We start from the raw sequence: 23,651 nt of genomic DNA, 5'->3' as shown, positions 1-23,651 counted from the left end.
AAGCTCTAAATGTAGGGTAGAATGAATTTTACCAAGGGTAAATACCATAGAAAGAGTTCCTCCCACCACTTCCTAACCTTGATCCCAAATATTTTTGTCATTCTCTCTTTTTTTCCCTTTAGGTTTTTTGCAAGGCAAATGAGGTTAAGTGGCTTGCCCAAGGCCACACAGCTAGGTAATTATTAAGTGTCTGAGGCTGGATTTGAACTCAGGTACTCCTGACTCCAGGGCCAGCGTTCTATCCACTGCACCACCTAGCCACCCCTGTCATTCTCTTTCAATGGAAAATGAAAGACTCTTTCAATATTCCTTAAACTCTGAGGGCCCTCAACTTTGACCTGGAGGGTAGATAGTACAGAATGTCACTGACTGTTTTAGAATGGGTTTTGAAGTAGAAAATATCAGGATACCAAGTAAGAACTATGAAATGACTGAGGAAATAAAAATTTGATTTTCTAAGCATATCAATTTATTAAATAATGCATTGACAATTACCTCTTCTTTGGCCTGGATCCTGAATATAGGGGAAAAACAAACTTTTATACATTTAAAAATAATTACTCAAATTAGACCAATTAATTAAAAGGAAAAATTTAATATTAGATAATTCAATCTCTAACTGGAAGCAAAATTAGGGGCTTTCCAAGTTGGGAGGGGAGAATGAATAGGTGCAATTCCCTGAATTAAAAAAAAGTGTCTTTAAACAACCAAAGGAACATAGAAACAATAATTGATTGATCAGTATGGGGCCAGTTTTCAGATAAGATATATGGAATACTTGAGATATACAGTTGTGAGAAAATTCCTTGTATCAATCTTTGAATCTGAGTTTCTGGTCAGCTCAACATAGACCCTTATTTAGGATCTTTAAGCAGCAGGCTTAGGTTAAAATAGTACAATAAAGTAGCAGTTTCCATAATTGAATAAATTTTTTTTACAAGACAGAAGTAGGACTAGACCCTTGATTAAATAGAAAGGAAAATGAACTAGCTCCAGAATTGAGTCACAAGATAACCAACCACCTGCAGTCCCAACCTCCTCAACTTCTTCACCCATAAGGATCTGCCTTTTGTCCTCTTCACTTCCCTCTCTATATTTGACTGAAGACATTTTACCTAACCATTTAACTTCAATAATTATATCTAAACAGATGATTTTAGCCTGACCTCTTTCATAGGGTCTAGTGTTCAATTCTAACTGTTGATTGGGCTACTCTACCTAGATGATCCATCAGCATTTCAAACAGAACACAGTGAAGGTGGAAAAACACCCCCCTCTTCCTGACTTTTCTATTTCTGTTAAGGGCATCACCAATATTCTAGCTTTCCAAGTTCAAGAGGTTTAAAAAAGTGAACATAGTATGCTTTGTTCTGTATCCTGAAACCATAGGTTTTTCCTCTGAATATGGATGGCTTTTTCTTTAACAGGTTTCTCAGGGTTGTCCTTGATCACTGAACTGCTGAGAGGAGCTGTGTCCAACATAGTTGATCATCTCACAATGTTGCTGTTAACATGTACAATGTTCTCCTGGTTCTACTCACTTAATTCAGTATCAGTTCAGAAGGTCATTGGATACAGAGCTTAAGGTTCCAATTGATGTGACCCGGCATGTGAATGTAGTAATAGTGGTCTATTTTGGGAGTTGTCTAATATGTGGGATAAAGGGTCAGTTAGCACAGAGACTGAAAGCTTGCTTTTTTTTTTTTACTGAAAGACTTGCCATGGGGGTCCTTCCTCTACATGGGCAATATGCTGTGGGAACAGTAGTAGAGTTTGTGGACTGGGGAACTGGAACTCTCTTCCTCTTCCCTTTCCTCATCCCCCACATTACCAGTATGGAGAGAATAATAATGAAAGATCAGATTTTTTTCCCCTGACTTATGGACGCTTGAAATTGTTCTATTTTTCTGGCTTAGAACAGGAGTGCCAAGTAGGAACCCCCCATGAAACAGCAAATATATCCAATATAATTATTAATTTCTTTTTAGGAACATAATCATTCAAAATGTATAGTATTTACTTATATTCAATGTTTTTTTCCTTAGTTCTCAATTTTTCTCATGTATGGTCTAAACAACTTGGGGCAATACTCTGTTGAGGAACCTCCTCCCTCTCTGAGAAGCACATTTTTGAGGACATTTTTTGCTTCTTGGAGACAGGTTCTCAAGTTCTCAAACTCAGGAACTCTGAAACTTGGGATTTACCATGAAGCAGCTTCCCAAACTGGTGCTTCCCAAGAAATTTCCTTTCTTTGGTTAAAAGACTAGAATTCTGGACTAGAGGGACAGATATGGGTGGTCTATTCTAGGGATATATCAGGAAGGGCTGCAGGCACTATTTCCACACACACACACTTGGCCCTGATATGGTCCCATAAACAGCTGTCCATGTAGTACACACTTTGGCCACCAGGTGATGCTACACACTAACCACGGATCCGTTGGTTATGTCAGAGGAGTCCAGTTTCCAAGCAGATTTTCCCAACAGCTGTAGTTTCCCTCCCTGCTCACCAGATGGTTTGTTACTCAGCCTACAAGCTAGTAACCTACTCCCTGTTCCTATTAGCCTGCACCATCTTTAATCAGGAGCTGAAGATGCCCTCAGATTTTATTTAAATCTAAGTGTATGACTGAGAATACATGTTCAGAAATTACCAAAAAATAGGCAACTCATGACTTCTTTCCAGCCCCCATCTTTGATTTTGAGGTTGGGGGAGAGGGAATAGGAAACAATTATTTTGCAAATCTTAATGGACTAATCACTGAACCACCTTGTGATCTAATATTAGAAAGTCCTCAACTTTTGTTGAAGTAGAAATAAAATCTAATAAGCTCTCTTCAAGGTCTTATCCACTATTATAACAAGAGACCCTGCCTGTAATTTTGTCTAATGGACTTGTTTCAGAATAATAAAAGTATTTGGTCCTCTTGTTCTTCCACTTAATCCTGCCCTTCCTGCCCTTAATCAGATAATGTTTTCTTATTGCAATAATAAATCCTGCCTGTTGCCTTCCAAATACACCCTATTTCTCCTTTGGCTGAACCTCCTCTTTCTCTACCCCCCTCTCTCTCTCTCTTCTATGAAATGCTTTCCTTATCTCTCCTAAGTTGCATTGGAATGCTGATTATTGCCTTCATGTTCTAATTGGGTCTGGGTTATAAAAAACAAACCTGAATCCAAGAAAGTTGAAGTTGCTTTTCCACAAGAAAAGCCTTGTTAGCAGGCTAATAAATTTCTTTACTTTCAGTTTGACTTCCTATCTTTGACCAACAGTGACTAAACTCCCCAATAACGGTTATACCTTTCCCAAACCTCATTCCTCTCAATTGAGAGAATTCCTTAATAGGGTCTCCCACACACAACCAACCAATTTAAGTCATAAGATTTAAAAGATTTACAATTTAATGGTCATATAATTTTACTAAAACACAGAACGGTAACTATAAAATAGTAGCTGAGCAAAACAAAACTGGAAAGAAGAATTCAGATAGTTTGAGTCCACCAAAAAGTTGAAACAATTTCAACAAACTTGCAGGATATAAAATAAATGCAAGCAGATCTTCAGTATTTCTACATAATATTAATAAAACCCAGTAGAAAGAGAAATTCCTTTTCAAATAAGTACAGAATATACAAAATACTTAGAAATCACCTCCCAATGGGCAGCCAGGTGGCACAGTGGATAGAGCACCAGCCCTAGAGTCAGGAGTACCTGAATTCAAATCCAACTGCAGACACTTAATAATGACCCAGCTGTGTGGCCTTGTGCAAACCACTTAACTCCATTGCCTTGCAAAAACTTTAAAAAAAAAAGAATGAAAAAAATCACCTCCCAAGATACATATAACAACACTATAAATACAACTATAAACCACTATTTATAGAAATAAAGATAAACTTAAATAATTAGAAAAATATTAATTTCTCATGGATAGGATGAGTCAATATAATAAAAATGATAATACTACCTAAATTAATTTACTCAGTGACATACCAATCAAAGAATGGATTACTTTAATAATATTAAAAACAATAATATATTATTAATAATATATAATATTATATAATAATAATAAATTAATAATAATAAAATTAATATGGAAGAAAAATAAATTAAATATCCCAAGGGAAATAGGAAGAAAGTTACCTGGTGGTATCAATTCTGAAATTCTACTGTTGTTCAATAGTGTCCAGCTCTTTGTGATCCCCATTTGTGATTTTTTTTGGCAAAGATACTGGAGTGGCTTGCCATTTCCTTCACTAGTTCATTTTACCAGAAACTGAGGCAAACAAGGTTAAGTGACTTGTCCAAGGCCACACAACTAGGAAGTATCTGAGAGAGGTCACATTTGAACTCAGATCTTCATGACTCCAGATTCAATATTCCAGCCACTGCACCACATAGTGGTCTTGAAACTCACTCAACAAAGCAGTAATCCTCAACAAGGTGGTACTGGTTAAAAAAAAAAATAGAAGTTAATAAGTGGGACAGAATTGATACTCAAAGTAGAAGAAATATATCTATTGTCCTGGTATTCAGTAAACACAAAGACACCAAACAAAAATTGCTGGGAAAATTAGACATCTCTACAGAAGAATTTTGAGGTGATTGTGGTGTATTGGATAGATCACTGTGCCTGGAGTAAGGAAGACTCATCTTCTTGAGTTCAAATAGGGCCTTAGACCTGGAGCAAATCACCTAACCCCATTTATCTCAATTTCCTCATCTGTAAAATGAACTGGAAAAGCAAATGGCAAACTATTCCAAATCTTTGCTCCCCCAAAAATCCCAAAAAGGGTCACAAAGAGTCAGATAGAACTGCAAATTGCTGAACAACAACAACATAGAAGAAAGTAGATTTTAACCAACACTTCAGCTTATACCAAGGTAAGTCCTAAGTGTGGGATGTGTCCTAGCTATAAAATATCACATCATAGGGGTGGCTAGGTGACGCAGTGGATAGAGTACCAATCCTGGAGTCAGGAGTACCTGAGTTCAAATCCTGCCTCAGTCACTTAATAATTACCTAGCTGTGTGGCCTTGGGCAAGCCACTTAACCCTATTTGCCTTGCAAAAAAAAAAAAACCCTAAAAAAAAGTCACATCATAAACAAATTAGAGAAACATGGAAGAGATTACCTATCAGATCTATTGATAGAAAAAATATGTTCATGATCAAATAAGTAATAAAGATCACAGAAGACAAATATATAATTTTGATTACATAAAATTTAAAAGATTTTGCATAAACATAAAATAAAGCTAAGATTAAAATGGAAACAACTGGGAAAAAATCTTTGCAGTAATTTTCTCTGATAAAAATCTCATTTCCAACATAGATATAGTTAGATAGATAAACAGATAGATGGATATGTACACATATGGCAGTGATTCAAATTCAGAAGAATAAGTACCCTTCTCCAATTGATAAATGGTCAAAAGATATAAACAAGCATTTCTCAAGGAAAGAAACCCAAGTTAGCTAAAGTCACATGGAAAAAAAATGTTCCAAATCTTTACCAATTAGAAAAATCAAATTAAGTAATTCTGAGGTTCTTCCTCATACTCATCAAATTGGCAAAAATGACCAAAAAAGGAAAATTATAAATGTAAAACAGGCACTTAAATGCATTGTTAGTGGACCTGTGGTACAATCATTTTGGAAAGCAATTTGGAATTACAGTAAATGCCAAAAGTTACTAAATAGGGCATACCTTTTACTCTGACTACTAGCCTCATAACCCAAAAGAGTATGCCCAAAGAAATAGGAAGAGATCCTTTTATGTATGAATATATTTATGGCATTTCTTTTTGTGGTAGCAAAAAAAAAGATAACTAAAGGAATGCCCATCAATTGAGGAATAGATAAATAATTTGTAGTATATGAATATGATGGAACAGTAGTATTATACTGTAAGAAATAAGAAAATAGATGATTTCAAAGAGAGTTGGGCAGGCTTAAATGAACCAAAGAATAGTGAAATGAGAATCAGAACAATTTATACTCTATTATCAACATTTCAAAAACAAACAATTTTGTAGACTTTATAAATGGATAAATTGAATGAGTAGAACCAGGAGCACAATTTATACAATAACAGCAACCCTGTAAAGACAAAGAACTTTGAGTACTATAAGAGTACTATACTCTTGAGCATATATAGATACTATAAGAACTGTGATCAATGTAATGACCATTCATTATTTCAATTCACCAATGACAAAAATATAGAATCCATTTTTGACAAAGATGATAGATTCAAGGAGCAGCAGCATAAGGCATGAATATATATATATATATATATATATATATATATAGACAATAAGAGAATTTGTTTTGCTTGACATTACATATTTATTATAAGAAATTTGTTTCTATTTTCTCTTTTTTCCCCCAATGAAGTAGGTGATGGGAAGAAGAGAAAATAGATTTGTTAAATACAAAAACAATTTTTTTAAAGAGGTGATGGAGTACTAGGGATATGGAATGTGGTACACAGTTTCATATAACACTATTATCTTTGTTTAATTATTTTAGTTTGTTAGAAAGACCTCTAACCTGCCATGGACAATGCCATCCATATGCAGGGGGGAAAAAAACAACTATGGCTTCTTGAACGCATATCAAAGCATACTATGTTCACTTTTTTAAAACTTCTTTTATGTTTTTTCTTTCTCATGGTTTTTTCTTTCCCCTTTGTTCTAATTCTTCTTTCACAGCATGGCTAATATGTAAATCTGTTAAACATAAATGTACAAGTACAACTTTTACCAGACTGTTTGCCACCATGGGGAAGGTGGTAGAAAAATGTGGAATTCACAAATTTGCAAATGGATAAATGTTGAAAAACTACCATTGTATGTAATTGGAAAAATAAAATTTCAATAAGAAAAAAATGAGAAGAAAAGATCTCTAGAGGAGTTAGGATAATCTATAAATTTTTGTCATGTAAAAAACAAAACAAATCAATATAACAAAGAAAAAAGAAGCATTCATATACACACACACATTACACACTCACTTCTCCTAGATGAAAAATTGGAAAAGGGGGTAAAAATTAAAGAGAAGGAATTGTCAGTTTGGGAACTCATTGAGTTTCTTTTCAAACACTGGAAAAACAAAAGGAGTTGGAGGGAATTAAAGGTTGTCATCACCTCCCACATGATCTCAGGAAATTCAAAGTGGAGCCAGTCCTATCATCTCATTCCATTCTGCTCATTCCTGTCTATTCTAAGTCTGTAGTGTTCCAAGTCTCTTTGTTACCCCACTACAGACTTCAAAGAGCAGTCCCAACACATATAATCCCACTGCAGCAGCACCACGGAATGTTTTGCTCCAGTTGCTTGGAAGGAAAATATAAAATGGTAACCGTACAATTTTGTTAAATCTACCTTTCCCTTTCTTCCTTCCCTTATACTAATTTGAAAGCATTCTTCTAATTCACCAGTTCAGTAATCCAACCCCCCCAAAAGGAATTAAGGTTAGTTTGCCATGAACTACCTTTGATGAAACCATGCTGGCACTTTGTGATTACTGGTTCTTCTTCAATACATACACTAACCTATTTAATCTATTTAATAATATGTTTTTTTTTATTTTGACCAGGAATTGAAGTCAAGCTTGCCAGCCTATAGCTTTCAAGCTCTATTCCCTTCCTGTGTTTGAAAATTGGGATAACATTTGTCCTCCAATTCTGTGGAACTTCTTCTATTCTTCATTGTTCTGGGCAGGGTCTATGTTCAATATTGGAACAAAATGAGAGACCAAAAAAATAGTTAACGAAAGGAGACACACTTAGCCATAGCAGGATAAGGTTATTCAACATGGATATACACTGAGGAAAATCTCATGCTGATTCAAGTGATCAAAGCTCCTTCATTAGAGTTTCCAGGTGTTTTTTGGCAGTCAAGCAATAGAGAAAGATTGGAGTTCTTCCTTGATATTTTGTGTTGCTAACAGCTGAAGTCTTTAAGTCCCTAGAGTCAATCAAGACTCAAAAATGGTTTCAATGCCTTTTAAGGAAAAACTTGTCTACCTTGCTTAGGAGCAGAGTTAAGATACTGTTCCTACTATATACACAATCACAGACCACTGATATGGCTAAGCAATAACGTCTCCTCATTTTTTTCAATGCCCAGGTATATAGTTCACCTGGCTCAGGTGGATTACTGACTTTCAGCTAGAGGAATAAGGGAAGGCTTTGTAGATGGGAGGAAGTTTGAGTTGGTCCTTGCAGTATGGGTAGACTTTCTGAAGCACAGAATAAAAAACAAAACAAAAATATAATGCAATAGAATACTAGATTTGGAATCAAAGGACTTAAGCCAATACCTAGCATGAAATAGACATTTAATAAATGTTTAATGAATTGAATTGATGGCTTTGAATGCTGATTGATACTTTATTACATTTGTGACTTGGAACAATACAATTCATTCTAAACTTCATTTGCCAATATGTAAAATGAGTAATTTAGACTAGACTCTATTCACCAGAACAGAGGTTCTTAATCTGAGATCCATGAACTTGGGGGGAGGGGTTGTAACTATTTAAATACAATTGGTTTCTTTTGTATCCTATATATTTTATTTGTTGAATTTAAAAATTTATTCTGAAAAGGGACCCATAGGCTTTATCAGACTGCCATGCTACAAACAACCTGCATTTAAGGATATCTAAGATCCCTTTCAGTCCTAAATCATCATCTCATAAGTCATTTTGGAGGCTTTTATACTGTCACAGTCAAGGGTCCACAAAGGACAGAACTAGGGAGGTAGCCATGGGAACTAAAAGGAAGAGTCAGATGCAAGGGAAGTTGTAAAGACAGAATCAACAGATCTTGGAGATTGATTATCTGAAGAAGGGAAAAGAGGAAAATGAGATGAGTGAAATATGACTCCAAACTTTTGAGCTTTGATTACTAGATAAATTAACAGAAATAGGGAATCGGGGAAAAATTCATTTCTAAGAAGAAAGATGAATAAAGTTATATTCTCATCTCTTCCTAAGAATTTATTTTGATTAAGATAGAGAAGAAAATCCATTATATTTAAGAGTAAATACCAGTAATTCCAGATCTCCAATCTCTTTCTTTTATTGTGGCAAGCAAAAAGATGAAATGACTGAGGAAACCAGAATTCAAATTTCTTGGCATGTTGATTTATTAAGTAATGCATGCCAATTGCATAATAAATCAGAACAAATCAACTTTGGCACCAGATCTCAAATACAGGGAGACAGATTTTTTATGCAATAAAACAATCAAATAATAATACCAATTAAAAGAAAGCAATTAATCAGGATTAAAAATTAAGTAATCTAAAGTCTTTGAAAATGAAGGACAGACATTATTATAGTTACATTATTAATCCAAATCAGGTTACTTAATTATATATCAAAGCCTTCAATTCATTAAACATTTATTAAATATCTACTCCCCTATATTCAAGAGTCAGTTAAAGGAACATGGAAACAATAACTGATTGATCAGTATGGAACCAGTTTTCAGATAAAGCATATGGATTAATTGATATGTACAACTGTGAGAAAACTCCCTGCCTCAATCCTTGTTTCTAATTGGGTTTCTATTCAACAGAATCTAAATCCTTTAGTTAAGGGTCTCCAGACAGCAAGTAGAGGTGTTCCAGTTGTCCAACCATATAGGACTATATTTCAACAATGTAATGAAGTTTTCTCAGAATTCCCACAAATGAATAACATTTTCTCACAAGACAGAAAGTGGATTAGACCCATTACTGAATAGAAAGGGAGCTGAGCTAGCTCCAGAATAAAGTCACAAAATGGAGTTGGGATGATTCACCCAATTCTCACTACCACCTGCTGTTCTAATCCCCTCACTATTCTGTCATGAAAACCTGAGCTATATCTGGAATAGAAGAAAAAAGGTGGGGGGGGAGGGTGTGTATGCCACTGTTGGGTAGAAGAGATAACTGTAAGGTATGACAAATTGAAGTGTGCACAGTGGACCCTATGCTCCTGCAGGAAATTAATGACTGGGACATCATAATGACTCAAGGTGGCAGCAGTGGGAGGAGAAGGAGACGGCTTACTTCTTGGATGGTGATAATAAAAAGCTGAGAGCCCACCACTTGTGCTTACAAACAATTAGCATCACCTCCTTCCTCTGTCACCAAGGCAACAGATGGAACTGGCTGCCTAGCAATAACACCCCCTCCCTCTGCCACCCAATCTCCTACCTCCATCTCTCTCCACCTCCAGTGGCACAGCAACTCTCTGCTCATCCAGTTCCCACAAATCTCTTACCTCCATTATAATGCTCCTGGCTGCTTCAGGTGGAGGCGGAGGAAGAGGGGAGAAGGCTGAGAGTGGGGGTGGGGGGAAGCTTTCCACCCACCAGATTGTACTGTCACTGCTGTAAACCACTTACCTTCTGGGAATAGGGAACTAACAGCAACCCACTGACATGGCAGCAAATGCTTTATAATACGATCTACATAATGAAACTGTTCTTTTCAGTATAGTGTCTTTATATATCAATGCTACTTAAATATCTGCATAATCCCAAAGAGGCTGAATAAAATTTGAAGTGTGCTGCAAAATGTTTTGTCAGTGAGCTGGAAGGGTTCTATAGTAATTGTTGGTGATTTTTTTTTCATAAATATCTTCTTGGGAAGCTGGAAGGCTGTAAACTACAGTGGAGTTCCTAGTCTAGCATGGTATAAAAAAGAATACTAGATTTGGAGTGAAGGTCTTGGGTTCAAATCCTACCTGTTACTTATGAAATAACTGCCTCAGTGAAGAGAATACTGAACTTAAAATTCAAATCTCATCTCAAACTCTTGTTAGCTGTGGAACCTTAGTTGAGTCACTTAACCACACTGGGCCTCAGTTTGTTCATCTGTAAAGAAGTTAAGCTAAATCTATTTTCCTCATACCATGATCTCAGGTCTCCATATTTTTTTTGTTTTTTTTTAGTTTTTGCAAGGCAGTGGGGTTAAGTGACTTGCCCAAGATCACACAGCTAGGTAATTAAGTGTCTGAGGCTGGATTTGAACTCAGGTCCTCCTGATTCCAGGGCCCATGCTGGGTCCTGCACCACCTTGTTGCCCCCCAAGTCTCCATATTAATGGAATGGCAACTTCATCCTGTTGATATTAGGTATTAGACATTCAAGTATTTGAAAGATATTTGAAAGGTACAGCAAGGCAATTCCTATGATACTGCCTTTAATTCTATGGAATCCTAGAAAATCTGTACCACTATTAGTAAACAACACACCTGTCCAAACTTTTGCTAAAAATTGGGTATTTTTGAATCTATAACATGCTTCCTTGTTTAGCCTCCAATGAAAGCTAACGTTTGACAAAGGTAGAAAGCGCAATCAAAGAGGGAAAAACACCTGGAGAGGGTATCAAGCTTCTATCCTAGCTATGTCACTTACTAACTATGTGATTTAGAGCAAGTTGATTAACCTTTCTGTGTCCCAGTCTCCCTATCTATAAAATAGAGATGAATACCTACTTTGTCTGCTGCTGGATGATGGGGGAATCAAACAATATGATATATATGCAAAAGTTATTGAAAAGTATAAAGTTCTATACATATGAAAGGTATCATTATAATTAGGAAAGTAAAAACTGGTATGAGGACCAACCTTGAGGATTCCATCTTCCCTTCTGCATGAAACTAAGTGTAAGGGAGGTAAGACAAAAAAAAGAAAACCAAACTCAAATACACATTCTTAACACTACTACATACACAAACCCATAGCACCAAAGGGGTCCCTGAAACCTAATAGAAAGACATAATCAGAAAGAAATGGCAAAATAAAAAAATGAGTTCAATAAAGAAAAGATAAATTATTTTATTTAAACTATATGTAGTTCTACTTAGCTTTGTAAGATAGCAGTTTCGGAGGCAGCTAGGGGCACAGTGGATAGAGCACTGGCCCTGGAGTCAGGAGGACCTGAGTTCAAATTCAACCTCAGACACTTAATAATTACCTAGTTGTGTGACCTTGGACAAATCACTTAACCTCACTGGCTTGCAAAAAAACCCAAAATACCTATTTAAAAAAAGATAGTAGTTTCAGTGACATGGCTAAAAGCAGAACTTTTAAAAGATTTATGTTTATCTTGTATACAAGATGGAGGTAAGTGGTTGGAAAACTATTGGAAAGATATTGTTATACAACATATGAACCCAGATTCCCCCCAAGACTCTGCACTTATGGAGATATGTCTGAAGCCAGAAGTGGTCCCCCCAAAAGCCATTTTCTTTGGTTCATTGCTCCTACATAGGGTGAAAAATCTCCAAATATAGAGTTCCATACATAATAGGTTAATCAACTTCTATGTAATCACTCAAGATAATAAATACATAATGTCCAGAAACTGTGGTAGTACTTTACAAATATTTTATTTGATCTTCATAACAATCCCAGGAGGTAGGTACTATTATTATCTTCATTTCACACCTGAGGAAACTGAGACAGATAGAGGTTAAATGACTTGCCCAGGATCAGAAAACTAGTTAGTATCTGAGGCCAGATTTCAACTTTCTAATTCCAGGCCCTCTGGGTCATCTAAATGCCAATTATGTTGACTTGCAGTTATCAAACTATTTTTAAAAACTCATAGGTCCCAAGTTAAGACCCTTACTCTAAAAGGCATTGTTAACAAACCACCCTTTTCTGATTGGGTGAGCTAACATATGTCTTCTTTGGTCTTGTCTTTCAAGAGAAACTCTATCATTTCCCTGACTGGTGCCATCTCTTGGACTTGGAAAAGCCACTCTCAGGAGTTTTTCCCCTCAGGCCATGTGGACAAACGTATCTGCCAGGTCCTTCTGTACCCTTGCACTGTTGACTACTGAGGGGTGTGGAAGGGGAGAATGAGGAGGAAGGGGAGAATGAGGAGAAAAGGCAAAAAGATGACAAAAACCAAAGGGTTGAAGGCAGTTTGTCACTCTCTTTTTACAGGTTAGCACAGAGAAGCATTCCACTTGCCAGTGAGTGTCCCTTGAATATTAGTCATCTTTGGATTAGACCCAGTCACTGAAAAATAACCAGGAGTTGTCTGTAGTGTCTCAAAAAATGCAAACGGAAATGCCCACAACCTCCAGGGATAGTGCTAGTCTGACTCCAGGAAAAAAAAAACTTACCTCCCGTAAGGTTAGATTTATTAGGGAGATCATCAAATTGATCTGATGATCTTCTCTTACAATGACAATACAAGAAGGAAGTGATGGGCATGCACTAGGGTAGTGGTGGCTGCTAGAGAGGGTAAGACCAAGGGACATATTGAAGAATCAGTAGGATTTAATGAAAATTCATCATAGAGAATCATTTCCAAGATTTTACACCTAGGGGAGTGGTGGAAAGGTGATAATATGGAATAAGATGAGTTGAAAGAGAGATACAATTTTGTGAGAAAGTAATAAACATAGTTTTGGACAAATTGTGTTTATGATAACATCCATATGAATTGTTTAAGATTGAACTGGAAATTTGGGACTATCGTTGTAGTGAGACACAGGTTTGAGAGATAGATGTGGAAATTATTGGCAGAGATGGGATTGTTGAAATTTAGGAGAGTCAGAAGTATCACTGTTGTGACCTTCAATCCCCTCACCCCTCACTATTCTTCCTGAACTTCACTTCTCTCTACAGTATTGACCCTATAGCTAATTAGTTCAACTGTATACTATTAAGTACTCTTAAATCCTTTGCTCCCTTGTCCTAACATTTTAATCTATTGCCACCTTGCCAGATTCCAACCCTGGATTATCCTTGCCATTCTTCTTCTCCATTCCTGCTAATATATACTGATTTCTTCCAGGAAAAATCATCCAACCAGAGTGACAGTGTTCACTACAAATTTATATTATCTAATCTCAACTGGGTCTTATATTAGCTTTCTCCTCCCCCCTCACCAAAGGATCTGGCTTCCTACTTTACTGACAAAATAGGAAGCTTCCATCCTGAAATTCCTCTTCTTCTCAATACCTCAACTAGGTAAAAAAGTGGTCATACTTGATCTGCCTGCTGATCTACCAGTCCAGGAACCTTGTAAAAAAAAATCAGGTTAATCTAGAATGACTTGTTATTGATGAAACCATGTAGACTTTTTTTGTGATCCCATACAAAACCAACTATAGAAGGTGACAGAGTGGGGAAGTGTTGCCCAATAATGGGTAAAAGGGCTGGTAGAGTTGTGTTGGAGGTAAACTCCTCAATATGGTGGATAGAGTGAGAAGCAACCCATCTCCCAACCTTTGATTGGTTATGTCAAATCTTTGGTCATGGAACAACTTATAGGACTATATGGGCGCCACTTTGCACATAACAGTTCTAGATGGAACCTAGTAAATAGAATGTTAGAATTGTAAGGAATTCTCTAGTTCAAAATCCTTATTTTATTGCTACTTTTTTATATCATGGTCATAATATCTTCTTTTTGTTTTCACAAGAAGTATAATCAAACAAAACAGAATGACACATTTATCCAATTAAGCAAAAATATGCCTCACCTTGTATATCTGTTGACCATTATCTCTCTACTAAGATGAGAGAAATGGTTCATCATCAATAATATTCAAAAATATATCTGGACCTGCTCTTCCAACTCCTAAGCCAACATTCTTTTACTATAACATGGGACATATTAAGTATGCCATGTAATGTTAACCCTCTGAAGATGACTGAAGGTTAAGTGCAGAACCTAGTGGTTTTGGAGGGTAGGAAGTCTTCACCTCTGAAGAACAGCTCTGAAAACGTAATCCATATCCAGGCTATACACAGGCAGTGTGGTTGTAAAATCTGCAGCAATTGCTCAACATCTCTGGGCTAAACTCCATACTAGAGCTAGAGAAGGAGGGAGAACTGGTAGCCATGACTTCCATGCTGAAAAGGGAAAACAGGGGTTATCTTGTTGCCATCAGACAAGATATTGAAATCCAAACCCCTGCTAACAAGTGGCATAATGGTAGCTGCCTCCCTCTCCCCTTCACTCTGATCCTATAGTAAGAGTTTTCCCCTTAATTGATTCCCATCAGTCAATACCATGATTCTTCAAATTCACCACCTCCCTTCCCTGCACATTTTACAGCAAACACAAAGGCTGATGAGGAAAGAGAAAGAAGAAAATAAATTTACTAGATTATATATGTCAGCTATCCCTTTATACCTTTCTAATTCTCACCACTATACCTGTCCCTAATGCCTTTACTTTTCACCATTCATACTAACCTATACTCCCTTCCCCTTAAATCCCACCCTCAATTGGTCATACAAAGGCCTCAGGACCCTCACCTCTGGAAGACTTGCTTACAACACACATATGTGTCATAGCTGCTGTTGGTGAAAGTTGTGTTGAGGAAGGAGAAGCAGTTGACTTCTGCCCCTCTGGGCACATAAAGGATTCCTGGGAAAAAGAGATGAAGAAGCTTCTAAGATGTATCTCATGAGACAAGTATCCCTGGATCTCTGGAATCAAAACTTCCATCACCTCTGCCCTAGAAAAATTAAGCTGACCCCTCAAAGGAGACAATAGGTAGATCGAGGCACTTTTACAGGGCAAAGTCCTCCCACCAAGGGACAGAAATTAGATTTGACTAGATTAGACTGATTAGATCAGTCTACTTTCATAAAGACAGGAACCTAAGGAGAAATAGCTTACCTGCCACACAGGCATTGACCAGAGATACACAGGCACCAGTGAGCAAAGCACTCATGATAATCTTGGAGAACTCGCTCTTCCGGTGGGGAACCATCGAAGCTACAGATACAAGAAGATATCAGGGGCTGAAGTTGAGTTCCCTTCCCTCCCAAGGACCTTATAACCCAGGGGGCATGTTATTCCAATAACCTTAATTATACTTGCTGACCCTTTACTCCAGAAACAAATTATGCTTCTAGTTCTGAAAAACCAGAAGGGAGTAAATGATGCACATCATGTTGTCTTGTGGTTCAATGTTCCTTCATTGATTTAACTAGACTATAAGTAAGAGCAGGGAGTACATTTCATCTAAGTTCTGCATCTTCCCAAGCTCCTAGAACATGTTTTTTTTTAATTAAATGGACTCACTATACTACTAGTGGCATCACTCTCCTAAAATCCCATCTCATAGATTTTACTGACGCTGGCATATGAACCTAAAATATAAGAGAAATTTCAGAATGGACAAATTTCAGAAACTTGACTCCCCAATATTCAGAACCAGGGACCTCGGGTAACCTCTAGTTTCCACTGTCAGTCCCTATCTCTTCTCCCCACTACTGTCCAGGGAGAAGTTTTAGAGAATTCAGTCATTTTTTAACCACAATTAAGAAATAAACCATAGTGTCGTACCCCATTCCTCCTGAGTTGATTTCTATAAGTCCTTCTAGAGTCTTTCAGATGGTCATTATATTGTACTGCAGCTGATGTGTGACACTGTCACCTCTTACAAAATTCATACAAAACCCACTCTCCTTGAGTCTTTCCTGAACTTCCCTTTCATCCTTGTCAAAAGTAAGTATTGGACTGATAAACACAGAATTCCCAAAACCTAGATGTGGAGAGCCTGGTATCTTATGAGCCCCAAAAATACAGTACAGTACTATCTCTGCCCCTCCATGGTAGAGGCTTCCACCAGGCCCCTTGGAAGTCTTTTAACTTCAATTGCACAAACTGTTCATAGAATCTTGGAAACTAAGATTCATGGAATGTCAGAACTGGAAAGGACCTTAGAGAACATCTAATCTAATCTCATTTTACAATCATGGAAACCAAGACCTAGAAAATTTCAGTGTCAGGCCTAAGGTCACAAAGCTAGTTAGTAGCAGATCTGGGAATGGAAACCCAGGTCTTCTGTGCCTTCTGATGCTGATTTAAAGTCTGAGAACTCACTTAGACCTCCCAGCATGATACCAATGGAGCTGAAATTGGCAAATCCACAGAGTGCAAATGTTGTGATAATTTCTGCTCTGACCTGAAAAACAAATGAAACCCATGATGGAAAACTTCTAGAGGTGACCCCATCCCTCCTATGTTACATTGTCTACTTGGAGTACTACGGGCCACAAACCCAAGGAGCTTCAGCCACGGTCCTCTAGGACTTCATAAACACTACTTTCCTGTGGCTACTCATCATCTCGGTTACTGTTTGGAGACTTCTCACTGTGGTCCTCAAAGTTTTCCATTATAAATGACCCCCACCTCCCCTCCTCAGTCCATGTCTCCTAAAGTACCCTAGTTCTTTGCTTGTCCTATCTGTTTTAATCAAAGTGATATCAAATGAACCAATTTCATTCTTTTTGCCCTGCCACATCAATGGATCCTCCTTGAATTCAGTTCTAAGATCAACAACATCCAAAAAGTCTTCCTAGGTTAACTCAGCCTATTTCCTAGCCCATTTCATGAGACCAGCTTCTGAATTCTGGTACTACTATTTATTAACTTTATAACTCTTGGTCATTTTATCATGATGGATGGAGTCTCAAAGTTAAAAAACACTTGATCTGTCTTCTTTACAGAATTATTGTGAAGATCAAGTGAAAAAACATTTTGCAACCATAAAATGTTATATAAATTAAAGAGGTCATTATTATTAGTTTAGATAATTATTAGATTATATGGATTCTATACTCTTAATGGGACCTATATCTTTTTTTTATTTCTACATAAATAATCAATGTTAACCATTGCCAATGAGTCTTTCCCCTTTAATACATTTTTGTAATTTTATAGTGATGTATTTCTCTTAACTGTCAGTCTGATCTTGTACTCTTTTTTTGTTTAGTTGTTTCAGTCATATCTGACTTTTTGTGACCACATTGGGAGTTTTCTAGGCAAAGATGCTGAATTGGTTTGCCATCTTCTTCTCCAGTCATTTTACAGATGTGGAACTGAGGCAAACTTACCCAGGGACGCAAAACTACCAGTAGGGTTAAGTGATTTGTCCAGAGTCACAAAGCTAGTAAGTGTCAAAGGCTAGATCTGAATTCAGTCTTCCTGACTCCAGGCCTGGTGCTCTATCCACTGTGCCACCTACCCAATTATGTACTTTATTTAATGATAAAATCCTTGATAGCAAAGATTGCATCTGTTCTTTGATATGTACATACCAAGCAAATGGCCTCCAAATTTATACAGGGCAGGGAAATGCTGGTAAAGGTTTAAGAGTTTAAAAGGAAAATATAAACACACACATACATATACACACATACACACACAAGTGCATTTGCATACACATATACACATTTTTAATTTTAATCTGCATTATTAAAACTTTCTTAAGTCACTATAGACCAATGATGTAAAACTCAGGTAGAAAAGGATGCCTCTAAATCATTTCTGCAGCATGTATATTGACTAAGAAAATGACATTTTAATATTACTTATGTTCTTAGAGGCATTTTATCCTTTTGTTAAATATTTTCCAATTATTTATATATATTTAGGTTTTTGCAAGGCAATGGGGTTAAGTGGCTTGCCCAAGGCCACACAGCTAGGTCAGATTTGAACTCAGGTACTCCTGACTCCAGGGCCAGTGCTTTATCCACTGGGCCACTTAGCCACTCCCCAATTATATTTTAATCTGATTTGAGTTTCACTACAGAGTGTCAGTGCATCAACAAACAATAGGTGAAACCCTGATTTGTGGAAATTTCTGAGATGTAAATACTCACACTGAAAATAGATCAATTTGTTCCTACAAGCCTGTTGGAGCTGGCTCTAGCACATCCCTGGGTTTATTTGTTTATTTTGAGAAAGGAGGGGGATGAATTCCCAACCAAGATCTGACAAAGCAATTTAAGACTGTGAGCAAAAAGTCACAGACAGGAAGGCCATTCAGCTGATTCAGTCACTTCTCCCCAGGTCTAGCTGAGTTTTCTTTCCTTCTGTGCTGTCACCACTGTATCACCACCACTTAGAACCTTCACAATCCCTGTTCTCCTTAACTTAATAAGGAAGAAGCAAAAAACAAGGACTAAGGATGGGTGAAGAACAGCATAGATTGGTGTAATGGGGGGGCTGAGATCCTACTCTGCTCCTCAATCACAAAAATGTTATCTTGAGCAAGTCATTACATTCTCTGGGACTCAGTTTCCTCACATGTAAATCAGGGTCTTAGACTCAGTGACCTCTAAAATTTCTTCCAGTTCTTGAGCCTCTAAATTGATTCACATTTCTGAAGTTAAGTTAAAGTCAGAAATCTGGGTTTCCTGGGCTTCTGTATTTTTTTTCTCCCCTTCCTTGCTCAATACAACCTTCCTTTTGAGATATCTTTCCTGACCTCCCACTCCTTTGCAAAGGTAGGAGGAGGGGACCCACAATGGTGAAACACTGTTTATATAACCAATATTTTTCCAATCTGTTGATAGATTTTGCTGATTTTTTTAATCTTCTTTCCCTTTTTTACTTTTTTTTAAGGTTTTATTTTGTTTTTTGCAAGGCAAATATGGTTAAGTGGCTTGCCCAAGGCCGCACAGCTAGATAATTATCAAGTGTCTGAGACCATATTTGAACCCAGGTACTCCTGACTCCAGGGCCGGTGCTTTATCCACTACGCCACCTAGCCGCCCCCCACCTTTTTACTTTTTAAATTCTTTGCTGTAAAGGATGACTTTCCTGGGAGGAAGGAAGGGATATAGGGGGAAATTTATATGATTTTAAAACAAATGAAAGCAAATTATGGGGGGAGAAAAACCTTTCCATTCCTTATTTACTCAGAAGATCCAGTAAGATCAGGAGTTCTCGGAAAGACCAAGTTTAGAGGGGTTTGTAGCTGGACCTGGGCTGATGTTTGTGGAACTACAACTTAAAGAAAGGGGAAAATTCAGGATACATGAGGCCCTCAGTTCCTTCCTATCTGAGATCTTTCCTATATATGCCCCAGAAGCTGGACCTTCAGAGGCAGAGTAATATACACATACCTGGTATCCTTGCCAAGGCCACAGCTAGGACCCTAAAAGTGGAGAGAGAGAGAGAGAGAGAGCAGGGTCCAGCCAGAAGGCAAATGTATTTGAAAAAAGAGAGTAGAGTAGAGAGAGTAACAATGTTTTCCTGTGTGAGTCCAGCCTTGAGGTTAAATAAGGAGATGATTGCCTAACAAGGAGCTAGAAGGACCTCAGGAGTGCCACAGAACCAGAGAGAGCTTGGCCTTCACTAAAGGCCAGGAACAAAGGAGGGGAACTTGAGACCTCTCAAACACTAGTTAAAGGACTCAGACAGAAACAACCCCAACCAACAGCTAAACTAAGACAAGTAGGCAGTGACATCAACATCATCATCATCATCATCATCATAATGATAATAATATAATAGAAAAAAGTAATAATAATATGAAAATCATAACATGGTGTTTTCTAATTTGTAAAATACTTTCTTGTGAATTAATAACAATAACTATTATAATTACATAGCATCTCAAACTTCTCATTTGATCTTTTCAACAATCTTATTATTATTCCCATTTTACAAAAAAGGAAACTGAGGCTCAGAGAAAGAAGGCCTAAAGTCACCCAATGAGTTAGTAGCAGACAGGACTACAGTTCAATAGCTGTTATTCCTACTCCTGCACCTTTGCCATTCTACCCCCTTGCCCGAGTAAGGGTCTGTCACAATCTGTCTATAACACTTACAGAAATCCACTGTTTCTTGTCCCCAATCCACTCTTCAACTCCTGCTAGACGCTTATTCTTGTACTTGGACAGCTCCTGATAGGCCACAAATTCATTCAGAAACATCTTGATGCCCAGCATCTCAGCCACCATTGGACAATCTACCCATTCCACTCCCAGCATGAAAGCCACAGGACGTAAGATATAAGAACAGATGAGCTGGAAGGCAGATCCATAATGGGAAAGGTTAAAAACAAGGATAAGTCTGCCCTCCCTAGCACACTTCTCCCTCCAGAGGTGACCAATCCTAAGAAGTAAGAACCAAAGAGACACAAGGCCACATCCCAGGTCCTGTGAGGGTCCATCAGCTGTAGTAGGACAAGCAACCCTATGTAACCATGGGAAGCACCTTATTCCTCTGACCATTTCCTTAATAAAGCATAAATTTTCCTTTTTGCCTAAATCTATCCACTGTCCCTGGTTCTTCCCTCTAGGATCAAATCGAACAAATTTAAACCCGCTACCACATTACTGCCACTTAATGAATGGGATAATAGGGTCAATGGTTACATAGGGTCACTTCTCCTACCCTTAACTAAGTCTTCCATCATTGACACCACTCAGACTGAGTTCTTTAGCACTGCATTCAGGTACTGGCAAGATTTGTAGCTTCTGCCCATTTCTGATCAACCCTTAGATACATGCCAGGGAAACTGGTCCATCCCCTTGATGGTTAAGGATGTTGTTACCTGGAAACTGAGTTCTTGGATGTCCACCATCTCCCCTAGCCAGGAGAGAGCAGCATTGATGAAAGCTAACACAGCCAAGAAGGCAATCAGGTTGGCAGCAATGTTGGCAATGATCCCCACAGAGATGGCTGCTCCACTAGTGGCAGCTTCCAAAATGTTCTGAGCTTCCCTAAGTTTATGTCAAGAATTATCACAAATAATTAATTCAAGAAGAGCAGAGGCTTCTAACCTATGTACTCAAGCTGTTACTCAAATCTGAGGGTCAGAAAAAGCTTTACTTAGGCACCCATTAGCAGTGGGAACAGGAGTTACAGACAATGTCTGTCTTAATGCTTTAGACATTCAAGAAAGAAAAATAGAGTAGAGAGGATTAGAGAGAAGAAGGTTGAAATGTCCCCCAGTGTAAGAAGTAACTTGCAGAAGGTGGAGAGATAAGATTAGAAAAAAGAGAATGGAAATGAAATCAAAAATAAAAATGGAATACAAATGGGAATACAAATCATAGGAATATTAGAGCTGAGAAGGGACTTTAGAATCCATCTGGACCAACTCCCTCATTTTACTGATAAGGAAGGTTAAGTGATTTGTCAAGGTCATGCAGGTTTTAAGTTATAGAGTCAGGATCTAAGTGCAGATCCCAGGATCTCAAGCTCAGGGATTTTTTCATTGACTACCCTGCTGCCCTCAAGAAACCTTGGTAATGTGAATAAGAAATTAAGCATGAAGAAGAAATGACCTGAATATCAGAGAAACAGAGAAAAATTTTGAAAAAGGAACTTCAGTCCACAGAAGAAAATAAGTAGATCCTAGGGTTGGTGAGACACAGCAAATAGATAAAAGGAAATGGGACTGCATGTAGCCCATTGCATCATCTTTACTGTTTCCTCATTTCCTGTTCTAGGACCTGATCTCCCACCCCCACCCCCAAATAGAACCTGTCATCAGACTTACCCACAGGACAATTTCACCCCTTCTTTTCTCTGGAACTTGGATTCTTCCACTTCTGGGTAGACCAGTTTGGACAGGGCCATAGCACAGGGGGCTGCCATCACAGAGGCAGCTATCAAAGAGGCAGGGTCAATCTGCAAGGCCCAGGGTTTGGGATTAGAAAGGACAGGAAACCCCAAAGGGGATGAGAGTGGCTGTAACAGGCAAGGAAAGGCTTTCTGATTCCTGTTTTCAAGATAGGGCTGACATTGGTAGGAACCCTGAAGTTTGTGAAGATTTCATATTTACCCCAAATGCCATATTTTCTCTGTGTAATGGTCTGCTTGGCTACTTACTGGGATATTCCTCTAACCAAAAAAGTCAACTCAATCTCAGACAAAGATCAATCCTGTCCTTAGCCAGAGAAAACATTAAGAATCTTAGGACCTAGATAGAAAGAACATTAGGAGCTCCAGCTCAATATTCTATGAATATTGACCATCATTCTATGAATTTGATGTGGTCCTCTTATCTTGTGCTCCAGTTCCAAAACCTGGACTCTTATCATTTCCCTGTTACCAAATTCCTACCTTAGGCCCAAATGCAACCTATCTTGTCTGACTTCCTATCCAGCACCCATTTTTTTCAGCACTAGATTTGTAACCTTTCCACCCAAGTTCTTCTAAGTTCTAAAATGTTGACCTGAACCCCAGAGTTCCTAAACTAATAGCTGGGAACTTGTGTCTGCTGTCAGATTTGGGTCTCCTTGCCTTTTATCTACTCCCTGCCTCCCCCCCCACACACACACTCCAGTCCATTCTATGCATTGCATAGGCAGCAAAGTACATGCAGATAGGACTTCATGACTGTCCAAAACTCAATCAACCCCAGTGACTATTGGATCTAGGCTAAAATAGGAACTCCTCTCTTTAGCTATGAATGGCCTTCACACCTGTATCCACCCTATCTTTTTAGGTTGATTGGGCATCAGGGAGGGGATTTTGCATTTATATAGCTCTTATTATGTGAAAGGAACTATGCTAAGAATTTTTTACAAATATTTTCTCATGGGAGAAATATTTCAACTCTTTGAGATAGGGACTATTATTATCTCATTTAACAGTTAAGGAAACTGAGAAAAATAACAGTTAAATGACTCTCCTAGGGACACACAGCTAATAAAAGTCTAAGGCTAGATTTGAACTCAGGTCTTGCCTGAGTTCAGGCCCATTCCTCTATCCACTGAACCACCAACTAACTACATGATTCTCCCTCCTGTATTCTGTGATCCAGCAAATTTCTCTCTATCTCATCTTTATAATAACTTTGTACTGGTTATTTTCTATCCTTTGAATATCCTCCCTCCTACTCTCTGTGACCTGGGACT

The 23,651-nt window shown here is 37.8% G+C and overlaps 1 protein-coding gene across 6 annotated transcripts in view; it reads right to left on the bottom strand.

Moving 5' to 3' along the window:
* Positions 1-12,219: 12,219 nt before the first annotated feature.
* The window catches only part of SLC28A1 (solute carrier family 28 member 1), a 56,448-nt gene continuing 45,016 nt past the window's right edge, over positions 12,220-23,651 (bottom strand). For 5 of the 6 annotated variants that reach the window (XM_074233943.1, XM_074233942.1, XM_074233946.1 and 2 more), the window contains 7 exons: positions 22,289-22,419; positions 21,338-21,506; positions 20,610-20,807; positions 16,873-16,954; positions 15,661-15,759; positions 15,294-15,405; positions 12,220-14,885 (listed from right to left, as the gene is read on the bottom strand). In XM_074233943.1, the coding sequence (XP_074090044.1) occupies positions 14,774-14,885; positions 15,294-15,405; positions 15,661-15,759; positions 16,873-16,954; positions 20,610-20,807; positions 21,338-21,506; positions 22,289-22,419 (903 nt within the window). In that variant the 3' untranslated portion in view covers positions 12,220-14,773. Of the gene's footprint in view, positions 14,886-15,293; positions 15,406-15,660; positions 15,760-16,872; positions 16,955-20,609; positions 20,808-21,337; positions 21,507-22,288; positions 22,420-23,651 lie in introns of those variants that run through there. The other variant, XR_012477923.1, reaches the window with a different exon arrangement.

Source organism: Macrotis lagotis, chromosome 4, assembly GCF_037893015.1.
Source record: "Macrotis lagotis isolate mMagLag1 chromosome 4, bilby.v1.9.chrom.fasta, whole genome shotgun sequence".
NCBI classification, from domain to species: Eukaryota; Metazoa; Chordata; class Mammalia; order Peramelemorphia; family Peramelidae; genus Macrotis; species Macrotis lagotis.
The sequence above is the reverse complement of the archived record's forward strand: the minus strand, read 5'-3'. Positions and strand labels throughout refer to the sequence as shown.